Consider the following 20,806-nt stretch of genomic DNA (forward strand, 5'->3'; position numbering starts at 1 on the left):
CACACACACACAAACACACACAGAGTAGATCAGGTCTCATCTTGCATGGGGGATAAATAAATTACAAAACAGGCCTTTACTTTGTTAAAAGGCTGTGGAGATCAATCAGAAGGTCCATCTGTTTTCATGTGATGATCAGGACTGACTAAATGTTTTCAGCATCATCAACACAAGATGAAGGCTTTCTAGTCCAGCTTTAAGCATTAATGGTTAAAAAACAGCCATTTTAGTATGGTATCAAGTATTTATTTATAAAACCCTATTTATAGAAGATAATAATAATAATAATAATAATAATAATAATAATAATAATAATAATAATAAGATGGTAGCGTACAGAGTGCATAGTGTAAGTGCATTGTGTTTATCATTTGAGATGCAGCTAAGGAATCTGAAAGGATTCTTAACCTAAACAAGAAAAGTGCAAAAAAAATATATAATAATAATAATAATAATAATAATAATAATAATAATAATAATAAAATACAATATCCTTAATTACAATGAACAAATGAATTGTGTATTCTTAAATATTGATATTAAGTCATCTATATCAGTACCATTAAATTCTTATCTGTCTACAGAATAATAATAATAATAATAATAATAATAATAATAATAATAATAATAATAATAATAACATAAATACAAACGCATATCCATATTTATTAATGAACACGTAAATATTCTAATTATATTTTATATTCTATGTTAACATCTATTTATATTTAAATAGTCTGTATATTCATTTATAAATGATCTTATTTCATTTTCATGATCGATGCATAACCACATATCCTTTTTTACTTTGAAAAGGCTTCCTTTAATATGAGAAGTGCACTAGGTAGGGATCCAGTTGCCATTATTTACTCACATAGATAGGGCACTTATTTGGAGACTTTTGAGTCCTTTTTGAACGGAGCCCTGTCTCCACGGCAACCGTGGATGTGTCAGGGCAGGGAATATCAAATATGGCGGACTAGCGTTGAATAAAACGATTTGCTAGCACATAATGCCTGTTATTTGACTGCTTAGAAAGCTTAAACCTGTTTTAGCAAGTTATAAAGTTTGTTATATGGCTATAAAAGTGTATTCGGTGTATCCGGACAACTGCCTAGTTATTTTAGATACATAAAATGGAGCAATATGTAGCTTACAAATGAGCTAACCTAGCAGTGTCGTGATCCGAGTAACGTTAATCCATGAGTTTATGTTAATCCATTTACTTGTGATGATTTGTCTTACTGCTGTTTTACTCCAGCAAATGATATAGATATATCTGTAACATGTGTGTATTGCAATATATTAGCGTTATGAAAAATCTTGAAATAAGCTAAAGTGATATATCTACGGTTTGCTTTGATCGCTTTAAATCTGAGAAGATGGAGCTCAATTTAAAGCATGTTGATTACCTGCAGGTAGGAGTGCTGTCCTACAGCTACACATCTAGTATGTTTATTTGTATGATTTATTCTATTTTACTATTATGGCACATGGTTAAAGTGATTTCTGCATTTTGCTTTAACAAGACACAATTTGTCAAGAGATTTAATGCTTTTTCAAGAAACAAGGAAACACCAACAGAACAATTTTGCATAAAATAAAAGCAGGTAATTTGTAAGTTTATAAATGCAGATCATGAAGAAGATGAGATTTTTGGTTCTGAATATTAAATATATATTTTTAGTTTAAAAAATACATTGTGAGTTCACGTATTGATAAAAATTTTATATAAATGTTATAAAGAAAACAAACATGTATTTCATAACGATACACAAATGAACATATATATTTTTAAAAAAGCTTTTTGGGGGTATGTAATTTTAATTGAATTTAAAGTAGAATAACGAGTGGAAAAAAGCAGTGAAATAAGCATTGCGCAATTACCAAAAACAATTACCAAAATTGTTGTTTCTGTTGTTTGATCTTGCCTTAATAGAAATTACTTTGCTCTATTTCTTTCTCTAAGGTTGGAGTGACTTCTCCGAAAACGATGAAAATTTTACCTGCAGTGGGCCGTAAAGCAACACAAAAGGTGATCTAACAAAAAACTGTGTATACATTTTTAGTAAAATCTACAAATAATTTTGTCTTTCTTATTTCAAGTCCATTCATCTTCACGCTTATTGAGTATATGAAACTGAAAAGGTTCTGTAAGTTGTGACAGACAGAATGTGCTTTCAACATGGCATCATAAACCAGGTTTCAGTCGAATGCAACAAACAACACACCCATTCATGAGAAGAGCATCCAGAGCATCCGGTTGAGATAATTATGCCTGCACAGCATTATGCCTGCACCAGAGTCTGAATGATTCACCTCACTGATTCATCTCAAACTCTTAAACTGACTGGTATTAGTAGTAACATTTGTGTGTGTGTGTGTGTGTGTGTGTGTGTGTGTGTGTGTGTGTGTGTGTGTGTGTGTGTGTTTCTGTTTCTGTTTAGGTTGCTGTTGCAGATCATGATGGAGTGGTCAACTGTTTCGGGATGAAAAAGGGAGAGGCGGTTGTAAGTATTGAATTTGTCAGTAACTAAACATTCAAACACATTTTTAAATCTGGTGTGGTCCTTAGCTCTGTCTAAGTCCTTAGCACTGTCTTTGTTTTGTGTAGCACCACAATCCTGGAGAAACATTGTCTCATTTCACTATGTACTGCAACATCTATATATGGTTGAAATGACAATAAAAGCTTCTTGACTTGACTTGACTTGACAGGAAGTGAATTGTTGAACGTGCTGTGTAAATTCACTTGGCTTATAGCATAAAGCTGATAGTTATAAAGAGAAAATAAACAGAAAATATATTAAATTCTGTACTGAAAATTCTGTACTGATTCTGCATGGATCTCAACCTACATGAAACCTGAATAGAAATAAAGAAAAGAAATATTGCGATTAAAGGTGCATTAATTCAGTTCAGGTTTATTTCTATAGCATGTTTAACAACACTAATTGTCACAAAACGGCTTTAGTATTTTACAAAAAAAAAAAAGCAAGTTGCATCACCAGCAAATCAAGCATGTTTGGCTGTAATATTCACAAAAAAATTTCATATATAAAATGTCTATATATCTATAAAACGACTTATTATACGTGTACAAGAGGAAATGAGTTTGCACTTTGATTATCAGCATCATTCATAGAAGTCTCTTTCATCACACAATCCTCATAACTTCTCCTCGCTCCACTGTTAGAAGAATCAAAACACATTATTGGTGCCATGTCCATCCATCCATCCATTTTCTACCGCTTATCCGGGGCCGGGTCGCGGGGGCAGCAGTCTAAGCAGGGATGCCCAGACTTCCCTCTCCCCGGACACTTCCTCCAGCTCTTCCGGGGGAATACCGAGGCGTTCCCAGGCCAGCCGAGAGACATAGTCCCTCCAGCGTGTCCTAGGTCTTCCCCGGGGCCTCCTCCCGGTTGGACATGCCCGGAACACCTCCCCAGGGAGGCGTCCAGGAGGCATCCGAAACAGATGCCCGAGCCACCTCAGCTGACCCCTCTCAATGTGGAGGAGCAGCGGCTCTACTCTGAGCTCCTCCCGAGTGACTGAGCTCCTCACCCTATCTCTAAGGGTGCGCCCAGCCACTCTGCGAAGGAAACTCATTTCGGCCGCCTGTATCCGGGATCTTGTCCTTTCGGTCATGACCCAAAGCTCATGGCCATAGGTGAGGGTAGGAACGTAGATCGACTGGTAAATAGAGAGCTTCGCCTTGCGGCTCAGCTCTTTCTTCACCACAACAGATCGGTATATCGACCGCATCACTGCGGAAGATACACCGATCCGCCTGTCGACCTCCCGCTCCATCCTTCCCTCACTCGTGAACAGGACCCCAAGATACTTAAACTCCTCCACTTGAGGCAGGAACTCTCCACCAACCTGAAGAGGGCAAGCCACCCTTTTCCGGCTGAGAACCATGGCCTCGGACTTGGAGGTGCTGATTCTCATCCCTGCCGCTTCACACTCGGCTGCAAACCGTCCCAGTGCATGCTGAAGGTCCTGATTTGAAGAAGCCAACAGGACAACATCATCTGCAAAAAGCAGAGACGAAATCCTGTGGTCCCCAAACCTGACTCCCTCCGGCCCCCGACTGCGCCTAGAAATCCTGTCCATATAAATAATGAGCAGGACCGGTGACAAAGGGCAGCCCTGCCGGAGTCCAACATGCACCGGGAACAAGTCTGACTTACACCCGGCAATGCGAACCAAACTCCTGCTCCGGTCATATAGGGACCGGACAGCCCTTAACAGAGGGCCCCGGACCCCATACTCCCAGAGCACCCCCCACAGGCCATCACGAGGGACACAGTCAAATGCCTTCTCCAGATCCACAAAACACATGTGGACTGGTTGGGCAAACTCCCATGAACCCTCCAGCAACCTGGTGAGGGTATAGAGATGGTCCAGTGTTCCACGACCAGGACGAAACCCGCATTGTTCCTCCTGAATCCAAGGTTCGACTATCGGCCGAATTCTCCTCTCCAGTACCCTGGCATAGACTTTTCCGGGGAGGCTGAGGAGTGTGATCCCCCTATAGTTGGAACACACCCTCCGGTCCCCCTTCTTAAACAGAGGGACCACCACCCCAGTCTGCCAGTCCAGAGGCACTGTCCCCAACCGCCACGCGATGTTGCAGAGGCGTGTCAGCCAAGACAGCCCCACAACATCCAGAGACTTAAGGTACTCAGGGCGGATCTCATCCACCCCCGGTGCCTTGCCACTGAGGAGCTTCTCAACTACCTCAGTGACCTCAGCTTGGGGGATCGACGAGTCCACAACCGAGCCCTCCACCTCTGCTTCCTCAATGGAAGACATGTTGGTGGGGTTGAGGAGATCCTCGAAGTACTCCTTCCACCGTCCGAGGATGTCACCAGTCGAAGTCAGCAGATTCCCACTCCCACTGTAAACAGTGTGAGCAGGGCACTGCTTCCCCCTCCTGAGACGCCGGACGGTTTGCCAGAATTTCTTCGAGGCCAACCGATAGTCCTTCTCCATGGCCTCACCGAACTCCTCCCAGACCCGAGTTTTTGCCTCTGCAACCACCCGGGCTGAAGCTCGCTTGGCCCTCCGGTAACTATCAGCTGCCTCCGGAGTCCCCCGAGCCAACCAGGCTCGATAGGACTCCTTCTTCAGCTTGACGGCATCCCTTACTTCCGGGGTCCACCACCGGGTTCGGGGATTGCCACCACGACAGGCACCGGAGGCCTTACGGCCACAGCTCCGTGCGGCTGCATCAACAATGGAGGTGGAGAACATGGTCCACTCGGACTCAATGTCTCCAACCTCCCTCGGGATCTGGTTGAAGCTCTGCCGGAGGTGAGAGTTGAAGATCTCTCTGACAGGAGACTCTGCCAAACGTTCCCAACGGACCCTCACAGTACGTTTGGGTCTGCCAAGTCTGTCCAACTTCCTCCCCTGCCATCGGACCCAACTCACCACCAGGTGGTGATCAGTTGACAGCTCCGCCCCTCTCTTTACCCGAGTGTCCAAGACATACGGCCGGAGGTCAGATGAAACAACCACAAAGTCGATCATCGACTTCCGACCTAGGGTGTCCTGGTGCCATGTGTACTGATGGACACCCTTATGCTTGAACATGGTGTTTGTTATGGATAAACTGTGACTAGCACAGAAGTCCAATAACAGAACACCACTCGGGTTCAGTTCGGGGGGGCCGTTCCTCCCAATCACGCCCCTCCAGGTGTCACTGTCGCTGCCCACGTGAGCGTTGAAGTCCCCCAGTAGAACGACGGAGTCCCCAGTCGGGGCACTTTCTAGCACCCCTTCCAGAGACGCCAAGAAGGTCGGGTACTCTACACTGCCATTTGGCCCATAAGCACAAATAACAGTGAGAGACCTCTCCCCGACCCGAAGGCGCAGGGAAACGACCCTCTCGTTCACCGGGGTGAACTCCAACACATGGCTGCTGAGCTGGGGGGCTATGAGCAAGCCCACACCAGCCCGCCGCCTCTCACCGCGGGCAACTCCAGAGTAGTAGAGAGTCCAGTCTCTCTCGAGGAGTTGGGTTCCAGAGCCCAAGCTGTGCGTGGAGGCGAGCCCAACTATCTCTAGTCGGTATCTCTCAACCTCCCGCACCAGCTCAGGCTCCTTCCCCCCCAGCGAGGTGACATTCCATGTCCCTAGAGTCAGATTCCATGTCCGGAGATTGGGTCGCCGAGGCTCCCGCCTTCGACTGCCACCCAATCCACATTGCACCAGCCCCTTACGGTTTCTCCTGCAGGTGGTGGGCCCACAGGAGATCGGCCCCACGTCGCTCCTTCGGGCTGAGCCCGGCCGGGCCCCGTGGGGTAAGACCCGGCCACCAGGCGCTCGCATGCGAGCCCCAACCCCGGGCCTGGCTCCAGGGTGGGGCCCCGGTTGCGCCATACCGGGCGACGTCACGGACCTTGTTATTATTTTCTTCATAAAGGGTTTTTGAACCGCTCTTTGTCTGGCCTGTCACCTAGGACCTGTTTGCCTTGGGAGACCCTACCAGGGGCAGAAAGCCCCAGACAACATAGCTCCTAGGATCATTCAGGCACGCAAACCCCTCCACCACAATAAGGTGGCGGTTCAAGGAGGGGTGGTGCCATGTTTTAAACTCAAACCCGATTGCTCATTTCTCTCTCTCTCTCTCTCTCTCTCTCTCTCTCTCTCTCTCTCTCTCTCTCTCTCTCTCTCTCTCTCTCTCTCTCTCTCTCTCTCTCTCTCTCTCTCTCTCTCTGTCTGTCTCTCTCTCTTACTCTCTTACTCTTACTCTCTTTCTTTTTTATCCAGCCTGTATTCAGAAGTCTCCCTGGACAGAAGATCTCCAGGCTGGAGCTGGGAGGTGCATTAGGAACACCACAGGAGAAGATCTTTGTATGCTCAGGTTCTGAGGTTAGGGGTTACACCAAAAAGGGCAAACAGTTCCTCTCTTTTGGGGCCAATCTGACAGAGAGCATCAACGCCATGTGAGTTATTATTTCATTTCCATTATATTTAGATCTAATTTGGGCTTTTGTTTGCACACTCATGTCAGACACGATATAACAATTTGAACCTTCTGGGCAGGCGTGTTTCTGGGTCGGACCTTTTTGTCTGTGCCAGCTACATTTACAACCACTACTGTGACTGCAAAGACCAGGACTATTTTCTATCAGGGGACAAGATCAATGACATTGTGTGTTTACCGGTGGAGACTGTGGGGCGTACAGTGCCTGTTCTGGCGTGCCAGGATCGAGTACTGCGCATATTACAGGTAATATCTATGTATTAATTAGTTTGTATTCATTATTAGATCATTTACAAAGGAAGTGTTTTTGGTGAAAAAAGGACCAAGCTCTGTTGATATATACGTGTTTCCAGATTTTAAGTTTAATAGTTTTATACCACAGTGTTGTTAAATTCTAAGATCTGATAGCTCAGAAAGTGTTGATTAATTTTCTCAGAGCTCTTGCTGCAAGTTTCATATAAATGCACTTGCTGTAATACATCATTTCTTTATTTTCAGCTCAGTCACAGGGATCATGAATAGTAGTTTAAAAACTCTGTGTAATTATTGATACAGTGAGGTTTTCTGTGAGAAGACATTTCTTCTGATCTCCACTGTCATTGCTTTGAAACAGTCAGAGGTAATGGTGTGACAGGGAAAATGTCCGGATGGAGAGCTTCACAGTTTCTCTTTTTATGGCAAGATAAAAAGATTGCAAAATGCCATCATTGATATATTTCCTTATATCCAGACACCACATAGTGCTTTATTGTTTACATATGGTCTTTCTTTATATATATATCCACACATACTCCTATGACCTTGTTCATGCTTTACATTTCTGGGATTTCTGTAAGGGTTCAGAGCTGCTGTATGCTTTTGAGATCTCCGGCCCGCCGTCTGTTCTGGAGCCTCATAACAGAGATGGAGGTGCGTGAACATCTCTGTAAATGTGACGCTGTAATATTGGGAATTCTAACATATATATACATATCATATATATCTAATTTTACTATATAATTTCCCCCCGATTTGTCCTCTGTGTTCAGGTAAGGACGGAGAGGAAGTGCTTTATGGAACGGCTGATGGCAAAATGGGTTTAGTACAGTTAAGCCGTTCAGCTCCTCTCCCTAAGTGGGAGGTGGGCAATGAAAAGAAAAAAGGAGGTGAGGAACAATATCTGTGAGCAGTAATAAAAACTTTGTACTGTTTTGTACACGTAACCTTAATTATTAGAGTGCTTTAGTTTATATCTTGGAAAAAGACCTTTTTTAATAAAGTAATTATTATAGTGATCTTTAAGAAGTGGTTGGGTTAAAGAATAATCATTAATAGAGTATATATCATTATATTGTAACTTAGGAGTTAAGACTATACACAGTATATTTTATCCAGCATGTTCAGTTTATTTCACAGATACAGTACACTTTCATGTAATAAAATAACATGCCCAGAAAAGATTTCCATCTAGCTGCAAAATTAGCCACTGTTCAGTAAACTACAATAAAAATACTGATTAAATAGTCTTAAAAGCATCTGGAGGAGTTGTTGATTTTTTTGTGTTTTATTGCTTTCTCAAGGCATTCTGTGCATCGATACGTTCGACATCTTGGGTGACGGTGTAAAAGACATCCTGGTCGGGAGAGATGATGGAGCGGTCGAGATCTACGGACTGGACAACTCTAATGAGCCTACGTTGCGTTTTGAGACCGTATGTGAAAACCAGTTCAAATTAAAATTTGCAAAATACAAAAGTTCCACTGCATCTCCTGTGTGTTCATGAATCTATATATTTCTGCATTTGCAAGGTGTTGACTGAAAGTGTTACATCGATCCAGGGAGGGTGTGTAGGAAAGGAGTCCTATGATGAGGTCGTCACGACAACATACACAGGTTAGCTAAAACTCTTCAGATCTTTTTTTTATGGACTTGTACCTATAGCATTCTATTCAATTAGAATTTTTTTAGACATTAAAGCATGCTGGACTTTACACTGGATGTGATTTCTGTTTATGCATGCCAGTTTTCTGTTACGAGCCTGGATTAATGATGAGTCATTTTCTGTAATCAGAGATCTGTCATTAGAGGATCTTCATTGTATAATTAGACACGAACTCTAACATGTAATCATATTAAAATTCTGCTAATGAGCTCACATTTCATTCCTGACATGGCATGTGTAGGTTGGGTATCAGGTCTCAGCACAGAGCCTCAGCAGATGGAGGCAGGACCGGGGGACGAGGTGAAAATGAGCCGAGAGACCCAGGCCAAGGTGGTTGCTCTCAGGTAAATCTATATCCGCTTGAACTACAGCGCCATCTTCAGTACCAATACGCTGCTTATTACAGGAACACTCTGGGATTCCTTCAACATAATGTCTCTTCACATCAGGAAGAAATATTACTAATATTAAAACCAAAAAAAAAAAGATTATATAACCTGATTTAATCTTTAGGGGTCTTGATAAGCAGTTTCTGAATTAGACTAGAGAGCAATGTTAATCTTAACATTAATCAATGAAATTTTAAATATCAGAAGGACAGTAAACCTGTAGAGAAAAACACTTCCTGCCTTATAACCATGAGGAGTCAAGGTTTTAGTCTCATGTCATGCTTGCTTGTGTGTAGGGCCGAGCTGGAGCAGCTGCAGGTCAAGGTGATGCAGGGACGGGAAAAATACCAGCAGAGCTCGCAGTCTAACACAGCTGTATCCACTGTGCCGGTCTTTAGCATCAATGACAGGTTCTCTCTGTGCCAAGAGGATGCCAGCTACAGCCTTACGCTGGAAGTGCAGACTGCGATTGATAACCTGCTGCTACAGGTCAAAGCACATTGGCAGACTTAGAGAGGCTCTACACAATATCATTTTTGGATGGTTTAGAAATACACTCAATATTAGCAAATGACCTGTAGCATTTTTTCCTTTCCTCGGCTTTTCACAGAGTGATGTTCCTATAGACTTGCTGGATGTGGATAAGAACTCAGCAGTGGTTAGTTTCAGCGAATGTGATTCAGAGGTAACATTAACATGTTTTCATTTATTCAGGCTCCTTAAAGCAAGCTGTTATGTTATATTACCTTACATTACATTACATCGACTTGAGCCTATCCTGAAAGTCTGCACACTTTCTTTCATAGCCAAATGGGAATTTCCTCCTTGCCACATACAGATGCCAGGCTAACACCACAAGGCTGGAACTGAAGGTAATTAATAGAAGTTAACACTGTTAAAAGGTGATTTTTAAACAGGTTTTAAAATGACAGATAATTCCATGCAGTTGTCACACATACCGTAGAAAAGAAGAGTCACGAACACAAAAAAAATGTAAAAATCCTCATTAATGTACTTTTAATAGGAACATCTGTACACCTGCTCATTTATGCAGTTATCCAATCAGCCAATCGTGTATCAGGAGCACAGTGCGTTATATCATACAGAAACAGGGCAGTAACTTCAGTTAATATTCAATTCAAACATCAGTATGGGGAAAAATGTGACCTCTGTTTTCTGTAGCCCTGACATGGCTGTAGCCAAATGGGCTGGTTTAAGTTTTTCAGTAACTGCTTATCTCCTGGGATTCTTACACACAACTGTCTCTAGAGTTTACAGTACATGGAATGGTGAGCACAGGGTCTGAAAGCTATCATGAGCAAATGCACACTAAAAAACCAAATAAAATCTAAATGAAAATCTGCAGCAATTTCTGTGCCCTCAAAAAAAGCTTCAGATTCTCATTTTTGTTTGTCAGGAGTGGGATTTGATCTGATCTGGTTTTCTGTTGTGATAGCTTACAGTATCTACCTTAATTTACCTTACCTTCTTTTCTGCTCACCACAGTTGTAAAGTTACTCTGTACTTCCTGGCAGCTTGAACCAATCTGGCCATTTTCCTCTAATCTCTCATGTCAGTCATTTCCACCCACACAACTGTCACTCACTCATGTTATTTTCTTTCCATTTTTTGCACCATTCCTTGTAATCTCTAGCAACTGGAGATCATTATTTCCGGAAACCTTAAACCAGCCTTTCTGGTACCAGCAACCATGTCGTGATCAAAGTCACAGACATCACATGCTTTTTTTTTTTTTTTTTCTGTTTAGTTTCCTTGACAACGGGAGCTCATTTGTTAATGCACATCATTAAATCTAACTATTTATGTACAAAATTGTGGGTGTATCTTTTTTTATTAAATCAAACATTGTCAGAATTTTCAAATTGCTGTAGAATAAGATTGGCGAACAAAGTCACATCCGTCATGCTGCAATAATGGCACATTCCATGTAATTGCATTTAGACGATTGTGTGGAGAAGGTTAACAACACAGCCAGCAGCGAGTGCTTAAAAAAACTTATTTTTGTCTGTTTGAACTGTCACATGGTTTCCCACCCACTACGGACAAAAATGGTATCCTAGGCACTACACGGCACAAATGGGATTTAAACCAGGATCCCAGTAGCAGAATGCACTGTTTCAGTATTCAGCATGAGATTACATCACTACATGACGGGTTTACATAAGAAGGGTTACATCAGCTGCTGTTCTGCTGCTAAACAGTGCATCAATAATAGTGATGTTTCTACTCAGTTGTTTTTTATTATTATTATTATTATTATTATTATTATTATTATGCAGACCGATAAGAATTTAATGCTGCTGATATAGCTGACTTAATATCATTATTTAAGAATACACAGTAGTGCAATAAATTTGTTAATTGTAATTAAGGATATTGTCCTTATTTTATTTTGCACTTTTCTTGTTTAGGTTAAGAATTCTAAGATTCTAATGTTTTTGTTTATTAATCAGAGAATGATGACAAATGCAACACATGTAATATGAGGTTACAGTAACTTTATCGGAATATAGTTCATTCTTAAAGCATCTCAAAATAAATCTCAAACAACTTTGGATGTTTTAAAGGACTTTTGTTAGATGTCTTGTACACTGGAATCTTGTTGGCCATCTTGAGAATTTTCTCTCACCCAGCATCAGTGTCTGGTATCATCCTGTTACCTAAATTGCACTACAATGGTGTATATGGTAATGATGCATAAGAATGTGATTATGAAACATACTTTTTGTCCCCTTCATACCACTTTACATGAATTTTTGGTATGAAGGGGGACAATAAGTACGTTCCAAAATTTAAGTAGTATAGTAGTAAGTATATAAACAAGCCTACAAACTTTATTAAGTCCAACCATACTAACTATCTTTTGTACTTTTTGCAGGTGAGGTCAATTGAGGGTCAGTACGGGACGCTTCAGGCCTACGTAACCCCACGGCTGCAGCCTAAAACCTGCCAAGTGCGTCAGTACCAGATCAAACCGCTCTCGCTCCACCAGAGGACCCACAGCATTGATCACAGCAGGTGAGACACATGTAGCAGGGAAATCAATCCAATACCTTAGATTAGATTTGTATACCTGAACTATGGGACAATGGTGGGTCTGTAACAGTGCTGCAAGGAGTTAATCTGAATTTTTATCCAAAGAAAATTTGCTAAAATGGTATTAGTTGGCAACATCATATTTCAATTTTTATAGATAAATCTATATTTGAGCTCAATATTTAACTGTTGAGAATATCATAGTGTTTAGGCTCAGTTTTATAAAGCGCTCACTACACCAAATTGAATTGCTATGAAGTTGATTGGTTTATTTGAAACTAGTTAGGTAGCTCACTAGAGACATAGCTGCGGTCTCGCAAACAGTCGCCTATCAGATTGTTGACTTTCACAAAGAAATGTTTGAAACTGAAAATGTGCAGTTATAAGAAAATAACCAGTGACAGTACGGTGAGAGGAAGATGTACTGCAGTGATTTGTCAGCAATTCTTTCATTCGTTAAAGAACGTCATACTTTGTATTATAGTTTATAGTTATAGTTAAACTAGGTATATAGTTTAATGTTGTGGAACACCAGCAAACCAAGTTGGTTAGTTGAGTTCATGTAACAAAAAAAATGAAAAAAAAAAATAAAGAAAATGTTATGTTACCAGGAGGCCATCAAGCACAAACTCCTGTATCCGTTTTTCCCTAGTCAGAGAAACAAAAAGTGTTACGAAGCATAGACACTGTGAACTCCTTTAAAATAAATGCTCAGTAATTGTTAAGGAAACATTTTTACATGTTACTAAATGTTTACTGTCAAATCTGCTTGTTGAAACTTCTGACCAATCAAAACGAGCATTCAGTACTGCTGTGGTACAAAGTTATTAATGTGATATTTTTCATAACCAAGATTGTAGCAGCTTGGCCACCACACCATGTCCCTCTGCTTGGGAATTTCCTATATCGCTTTGAGATTTGGTTACGGCTGCTGGTTTGGATATCTAGAAAACACGACATCTCTCTGGGTTTTGTCTCCAGGCCTATGAATACCTTGAGGCTTGTGGGGCAGTTCAGCTTTGCAGAGATCCACTCATGGGTTGTGTTCTGCCTGCCTGAGGTGCCTGAGAAAACGCCAGCAGGAGAAAACATCACCTTCTACTTTCAAAACACTTTCCTGGGAACTCAGCTTGAGGCAAGCTACTGGTGAGGCAAACTTCTCAGTGGGCAAGATGTACAGATGGTTATTTATTGTGGTTGGCTTATGGTATTTATTTGCCTGTTTTGTTTTTCAGCAAAGGTGAAGGGAATTTTAAATCAGATAACATATCCACTATATCCATCCTCAAAGATGTTCTCTCTAAGGAGGCCACAAAGCGCAAAATCAATCTAAACATTTCTTACGGTGAGTTTCCATTCATACAAAAATACAAACTCCAGTTTCACCTCGCACTGCTGTCATCTCTGTTTTTAACTTTTTTGCGTTGTAGAAGTGAATGAAGATTCTGTGAGCCATACACTGAAGATGATTCATCCTAAGCTTGAGTGTCAGCTCTTGTTGGCCAAAAAGGTTCAGCTTATTGAGGCTTTGAAGGTACACTCTGCCGTGAGGAACTAGAACATTGTGGCTTTTATTTCTAGAACTGTACAGTCTTTTATTATTGTCTGTTTGTTTGTGTCTTCTATAGGAGTTGCAAGTGCATGAAGGAAATGCAGATTTTCTGATTCCAGAGTATCGCAATATACTTGACGATTCTGCTCGTCTGTTAGAAGAATATAAAAAACAGCCAGCTCACCTGGAAAGATTATACGGTAGGCAGCCTTTACATGAAATGAGATCTTCCTCGATTTTAAACGTCAAACATATGATAAGCATCAGTGTTACATATTATTATTATTATTATTATTATTATTATTATTATTATTTCCATTTCATTTCCCATCATGATCTTTTTAAGAAATGTAAGTAACACTTATTTGTCCTCTCACAGGCATGATAACAGACCTCTTCATTGACAAGTTCAAATTCAAAGGGCAAAATGTCAAGACGAAGGTTTCACAGCTCCTTGAAATATTAGACAACTACGATCTGAACTCTTTGGTGGACTTTTTCAATGACGCTTAATTTAAAACACCAACAGCATAGTTATTTATTTACTTGTAATATTTTTTTAATTTCATGGTTACATTTCTCTGATATTCATTTGCAGTAGCTGAGCACATTGACATGCCAAAGTACAGAAGCTATACTGAGCGGTATCGATATATCATGGTGTGTTATAATGTAATTAGAAATAAATGCCACTACTACTGTGCTGCTTTTTGTGAATTTATATTTGTACTCTAATAACTGCTAATAATTAAATAAAAAGGCTCTCTTGCTGTCTGGAATATTTGCAGGATAATCAAAGGGTGTCACACATTTATATGCTCCTTATTTCATATGAACACAAGACACAACTAAATGCATACCATCATCGTATGTCTGATGTTTCAGTTTACAGACGCTTGCAGAGAATTGAATCAAGTATCAGTTAATGCCCACAGCTCTGATACTTCGATTTTATCACAAATGGAAGAGGTGAAATTGGCCTGCCAATGTTTTAGCTTTAAAGCTACTACCCATGCCCAATTAGGATTACAAGTAAAACCACAAAATGTCTTGCAACCCTATAAGGCAAAATCCGTGGCTTTTGTAGTGAAGTGTCTGAATCACAGCCATGAAGTTTGTGATTTTATTACAGTATTGGATTCATTATAATTACTTCTTAGTCAGTGGAATTGAATGGGTTTAAGATATGCATGAATACATCAAAAACAGGTAGGCCTTTAAATAAATTAGAAATAGTGTGTTGAGTTGGTATAAAGTTCATGAATAAAAATAGTTTCTGTACAAAAGATATATGCCCTTTTGATCGTAATAATATGCATGTTTAAGTATTTCTTAGACCTGCAAGTTTGATACTTCCAATAAGGCCACCGTTGGTGTACATGTCTAGAAAGTAACGTCAGACAAAGCCTGCTGTCCCGAAACCCCTGTGAGAGGTTAAAAAAAAAAAAGATTAACTGTATGCTGGAGGTGGACACGGTGGCTTAGTGGTTAGCGCGTTCGACTCACACCTCCAGGGTTGGGGGTTCGATTCCCACCCTCGCCTTGTGTGTGTGGAGTTTGCATGTTCTCCCCGTGCCTCGGGGGTTTCCTCCGGGTACTTCGCTTTCCTCCCCTGGTCCAAAGACATGCATGGTAGGTTGATTGGCATCTCTGGAAAATTGTCCGTAGTGTGAATGAGAGTGTGTGTGCCCTGCGATGGGTTGGCACTCCGTCCAGGGTGTATCCTGCCTTGATGCCCGATGACGCCTGAGATAGGCACAGGCTCCCCGTGACCCAAGAAGTTCGGATAAGCGGTAGACAATGAATGAATGAATGAATGAATGATGGATTATGGTAATTGAGGCCCACCCCTAGAACTAGACCTAAGGGTGGATCCTAAAACAATGATGAGGATCCCTCATGTGGGCTCCCCATCTGTAGGATGATGGAGATCAGGTACAATGGCAGAGATATATCTGATGGAGACGTCGGACACAATGGGATAAAAATGAGAAATTACAATTACTAATGTCTGATATGAAGCATAAAATGACTATTAAGTCATGTGAACCAGATAATTTTCCTGAAGAAGGAAAAAAAAGTTTTCTAAACTGTAATTAACTTTTATTTCTTTATTTATTTGGGGATGTACAGATACATCTCTTAGATATCATATTTATACATGTATGTGTACTATATCAGAATCAGGATCAGATTTATTGGCCAAGTGTGTTGACACACAAGGAATTTGGTTCCAGCAGTTTGTGACTCTCAAAAGTACAGACATACACAATACTATACAAACAATACAAGACAATGGGATACATTACAGAATGAGACAGAATAAGTATAAAATATGAATATAGAATGAATAAAATGTATCAAATATGAATATAGAATATGACAGATCAGTTATGTACATAAAGTGTGGGAGTGCAAATAACAATATTGTGCAATATTATGCTTTTGTACAATATACAGCAGCAGTAGTGTGTAATATACAGATGATGTGATGACTGACAGTCCTGATAATGCAGTACTTATGATAAGAAGCATATCGGGTGCATATATCGTGTACAATCTGCACCGCACCCTTTGACTACACGAACCGCCTATTGTTCATCTTCACGTCAGTTTTTTAAAATTCCTTCGAGCCAATGACTCGACCCTCATTCGACTCAACCGTTTTAAATAGTGGGAAGTGTGAGACGTTTGAACCTGTTCAGCCGCCGTAGATTAGTGACGTCTGTGCCTGTGCTGAATTCTGATTGGACAGTTTCAATAGTCGCGGGCTACTTGAACTGAGAAAGTAAAGCTGTAATCTGGACGGAGTGTTGAAGAGGCGTCCGGGCGGCTGTGAGACAGACAACGGACTCGTTTATTATTCTCATGGCTGCTTAACCTTGTAGATTATGGCGCTCTTTTAGCATCTTAGCTCAATTCTTTTACTGTTTTGAATCGATTCTTTTGGCTTTTCCCCTCTGCCGTTTGTATATTTGTTTGTCTTAGCAACAGCACCAGTAACTTCACGGTATTGAGGCTTTATGTTTATATTTATATTCATATAGAATCTCTCGGTCTGAGGTCTAAACCAAACCCCTGATTGTGTACCCGTTGTGTGCTGGTTTATAAACGGAGGATCGCTTGTTTTCCCCCCTTTATACAACTGTAAGATGTCCGCACAAGGCAGCGCGCTGGTGGATGGAGCCGAGGCGGTTTACCAGGAGAACCAGGAAAACATCCCTTTACGGCTAAGAGGCGCGAATAAGAGCCGTATGGAGAACCAGGAGAATGTGACCGCTAACAGAACAGCCACCAGGACCGTCCTGGGAGCTCTGGCCAACAAGCCGCGCCGACAGCCCGCCGTGCGAGGCTCCAAACAGGTCCGTGTGGTCCGTGTGCTGCGGGTTGTGTTCCAAACGGCACCTCGGTTACTATGTAGTGCACTCACTAGGATGCACGCGATGTTCTGTGTAGTGTACTAAAGTAGGAAGGAGGCTGATATTTGGGATTGGTCCTTTGGTTTTTTTTTTAGAGTAACATTTATTCCTTACGTTTTAACAGTAACGTAACACTAAACACTTTTCAGCAGGTTTTTTACTAATTACGTTGTTTACTTTTAATTTGTTTATTAGCTGTGTGGCTAATAGAGACGAGCCACTGGGTAACTTGTCTACCTTTTTTTTTTAATGCTAATTTCTTAGATTTTCTTTCATTGTCTATTTCGTACAGTTTACTCTACAACTTTTCACTCTTATTTTTATTTCCCTCTTTCACGCGTTTACGTGATCATTTGTTTTCCTCCCAGTCTGAGCGCCATTTTATTGGACTGATCCTGCAGGTTGTGTGGGTCTTTATACAAGGCTGTAGACATCTAACACCACACTTAACAAATAATAAGTCAGGCTTTCCTGTTGACCTGAAGTTTTAAAATTGCAATTGCAGCAATTTCCCTCCACTTATTATTCAATTAATTTACACTTAAAAGAAATAGGTGTAAGAACAATTTTTTTTTTGCATATTTTGTATTTGATTCTTTATAAATGCATGTTGTCTTGTGATTCATCTCCATTTCAGGATTTTAACCATTGTTAATGCTCTTGTCTAGGGTTCGGCACCTCAAGCCTGTACATCAGAAGACTACAGCAAAAGTTATGTTGAGAAGCCAGCAGATAAGCAATTTGCGTTTCAGATTCATGTTGATGAACCTGATGGGGCCTGCTCCAAATTACAAGCGTCCACCAAACAAGCCACCATGGATTCCTCTCCGTTATCTCTGAACCCCGCAGTAACACGGCTCCGGCAGCCTCTCGCTACTATTGACCTGCCTATGGAGCTCAGTTTTGGTGGGTTATGTGGTCATGTCCTTGACTAAACTCCTAAAAATGTGACTTGGTGCTCATTCTAACTCGTCTCTTTATTTAAGTAGGTTCTCCCATGGACATGTCGATAGTTGAAGGTGAGGAGAGGTCTGTGAATGTAAATGAAGTTACAGAATACACTGCTGAAATCCACACACACTTGAGGGAGATTGAGGTATGCATACATGGCTTTGTGTTGGGAGCATTGTATACAGGAGACTCTAACACAAACTAAATGTGTTTAAAATTCTGGTTTGTCGTGCAGGTTAAGTGTAAGCCAAAGGCAGGCTACATGAAAAAACAGCCAGACATCACGAACAGCATGCGTGCGATCCTGGTGGACTGGTTAGTGGAAGTCGGGGAGGAGTACAAACTCCAGAACGAGACTCTGTACCTGGCTGTGAACTACATTGACCGTTTCCTGTCCTCCATGTCTGTCCTAAGGGGGAAGCTGCAGCTCGTTGGCACGGCAGCTATGCTCTTGGCTTCGTGAGTTTCCATTGGTTTGAACTCCTGGTGCTTGTTTCTATTTACAGGATATTTCTTTACCCTCACTCTCCTTACAGGAAGTTTGAAGAGATCTACCCCCCAGAGGTGGCTGAGTTTGTCTACATTACAGATGACACCTACACAAAGAAGCAAGTGTTAAGAATGGAGCATCTGGTACTAAAGGTCCTGTCTTTTGATCTGGCTGCGCCAACGATTGTCCAGTTTCTCACTCAGTACTTCCTCAGACAACGAGTCTGCAACAAAGTGGAGAGCTTGTCCATGGTGAGTGAAGTCATCCTTGGCAGTTTTCTTTTTGCAGTGCCTTTCTCCTGTTTTTCTAAACATTCTCCTCTTCTCAGTTTCTTGGAGAACTGAGTTTAGTGGATGCCGACCCCTTCCTGAAGTACCTTCCGTCTCAAACGGCAGCTGCTGCCTATATTTTGGCAAACTACACAATCACCGGTGCTTCCTGGGTAAGTTGTACAGCATAATCTGTAATGGCTTCCTAATCCATATTGCTGAGAGCTACATATTTGAATAATTAGGGACTCCTTTAACTTAACTAAGCCTGCACCTCATGCATTTAAGTACGTTTTGTATAACAAATTTCTCTTCACAGAACACATTAGATCCAGGTTCTAAGTTGTGGCTTGGATTAATTAGTCACTTTAATTTTTAGATGCCAGAGAACTTTTTTTTTTTTTTTGTAATGCCTGTTCTCCACTCATACAGTTTGTTTTTGAAAATTCAACTGACTCATTTATTCAAACAGCTGTGTTATCAGTTTCCTAATCTGACATAAACAGCAGCAACTTATGAGGAATAACTCCATGCTCTTATAGGGGAAATAATCAATCACTGGCTGGTGAGAGTTGTTGTTGTTTCACTGATCACTTTTCTTCCTGAAGTATTTCATTCCTCCTGTACCATAGCTGTATATTACACTTTGTAGCTCTGTGCATATCTTGGGGAAACTATTTTGATGCATCATGATTGAAGATGTACATAAAGTTTAGAAATTAGTCACTTAATTTTTAGATTTTCTATTTAATTGCATATTTCCTTGTTTAATCTCAGTCCAAAGCTTTGGCTGAGGTGACTGGTTACACTTTGGAAGACCTCATGCCATGTATCCAAGATCTCCATCAGACCTACCTCGGTGCTGCTCAACATGCACAGCAGTCAGTCAGAGAAAAATACAAGGGCTCCAAGTAAGTAGGACTTTCTTTTTCTTTTTGTTTATTCCCTCTTGTGTATTTTTTATAACCTAGTGTTTTTTTTTCCCTTTTGTCTCCCCTCTTTTAGATACCATGAGGTTTCTCTCATTGAGCCCCCACAGACACTGATCTTGAATTAACCCAGACTTGTACTTTTTTATTTTTTAATTTTTTTTCTCCCCCCTCTCAAATTGCAGACTCTAACAGATTGTGTTCAGTCCTCCTGTTGCACAGACATGTAACTGCAATAACGGACACCGTAGCCTTCACGTGTGGAGGACTTGGTGACATTAGCATGTTGTGTATTTTATGTGCAGTCCTGAAGGACTTTTTTTAATGCTTAATGCATCAATATTTTGTACAGTAGGTAATTGTTTAAAGGCATTTAATTTTTTTTTTTAAATGAAAGTAACAAGTGGTATTTAATTTCAATGGGAAGATTTTTTTTTTCCCACTCTGACATCAAATAAACCACCTTTTTCTATGAAACTGATTCATCGAGCTTTTAATTTATATATATAATTGAAGTACAATATTATTGAGGAGATTTTGATGGGCTAGAAATCTCCCTTTCTCTAGATGGACACATTAGTGTTCAGGGTTTTTTTTTTTTTTTGACACTAAAATTGAGAACTGTAGATGAGCCTATATCTTCATGTAAGTGGGTCACTGTTTATAGAAATAATAGAAGTAGCATGTTGGTATAAACTGATTATGAAGTTTTATCTGGTCTTTTACTGTAGCTATAAATGTCCATTAAATGTTGTGATTAACAGGAGAATTAAATTCTCAAATTTTGAATAATTCCAAAGCTCCAGCAAGTCATCAGACACTGAAAGAATGT

The 20,806-nt window shown here is 40.7% G+C and overlaps 2 protein-coding genes across 5 annotated transcripts; both read left to right on the plus strand.

Annotated features, from left to right (window-relative positions):
* Positions 1-943: 943 nt before the first annotated feature.
* Positions 944-14,695, plus strand: bbs7 (Bardet-Biedl syndrome 7). Of its 2 annotated transcripts, none has more exons than XM_027154517.2 (19): positions 944-1,418; positions 1,970-2,035; positions 2,448-2,510; positions 6,781-6,956; positions 7,057-7,243; positions 7,834-7,906; positions 8,026-8,142; positions 8,557-8,687; positions 8,785-8,869; positions 9,160-9,262; positions 9,604-9,796; positions 9,918-9,992; positions 10,114-10,179; positions 12,207-12,346; positions 13,346-13,510; positions 13,600-13,709; positions 13,795-13,898; positions 13,993-14,116; positions 14,296-14,695. In XM_027154517.2, exons 1-19 carry the CDS (start codon positions 1,383-1,385, stop codon positions 14,427-14,429), a joined length of 2,148 nt encoding a protein of 715 aa, XP_027010318.1. In that variant the 5' UTR covers positions 944-1,382; the 3' UTR covers positions 14,430-14,695. The 2 variants fall into 2 exon arrangements, with proteins under 2 accessions (XP_027010318.1, XP_047658648.1); XM_047802692.1 differs by lacking the exon at positions 944-1,418 and adding an exon at positions 1,591-1,610.
* A 1,985-nt stretch (positions 14,696-16,680) lies between these two features.
* On the plus strand, positions 16,681-20,451 carry ccna2 (cyclin A2). Of its 3 annotated transcripts, none has more exons than XM_027154516.2 (9): positions 16,681-16,926; positions 17,034-17,278; positions 18,004-18,241; positions 18,325-18,431; positions 18,522-18,745; positions 18,823-19,027; positions 19,105-19,218; positions 19,823-19,956; positions 20,051-20,451. In XM_027154516.2, exons 2-9 carry the CDS (start codon positions 17,069-17,071, stop codon positions 20,100-20,102), a joined length of 1,284 nt encoding a protein of 427 aa, XP_027010317.1. In that variant the 5' UTR covers positions 16,681-16,926; positions 17,034-17,068; the 3' UTR covers positions 20,103-20,451. The 3 variants fall into 3 exon arrangements, with proteins under 3 accessions (XP_027010317.1, XP_047658615.1, XP_027010316.1); XM_047802659.1 differs by having other exon boundaries at positions 17,062-17,278; XM_027154515.2 differs by having other exon boundaries at positions 17,069-17,278.
* Positions 20,452-20,806: the final 355 nt, after the last annotated feature.

Source organism: Tachysurus fulvidraco, chromosome 17 (genome assembly GCF_022655615.1).
Source record: "Tachysurus fulvidraco isolate hzauxx_2018 chromosome 17, HZAU_PFXX_2.0, whole genome shotgun sequence".
In the NCBI taxonomy this organism is placed as follows: Eukaryota; Metazoa; Chordata; class Actinopteri; order Siluriformes; family Bagridae; genus Tachysurus; species Tachysurus fulvidraco.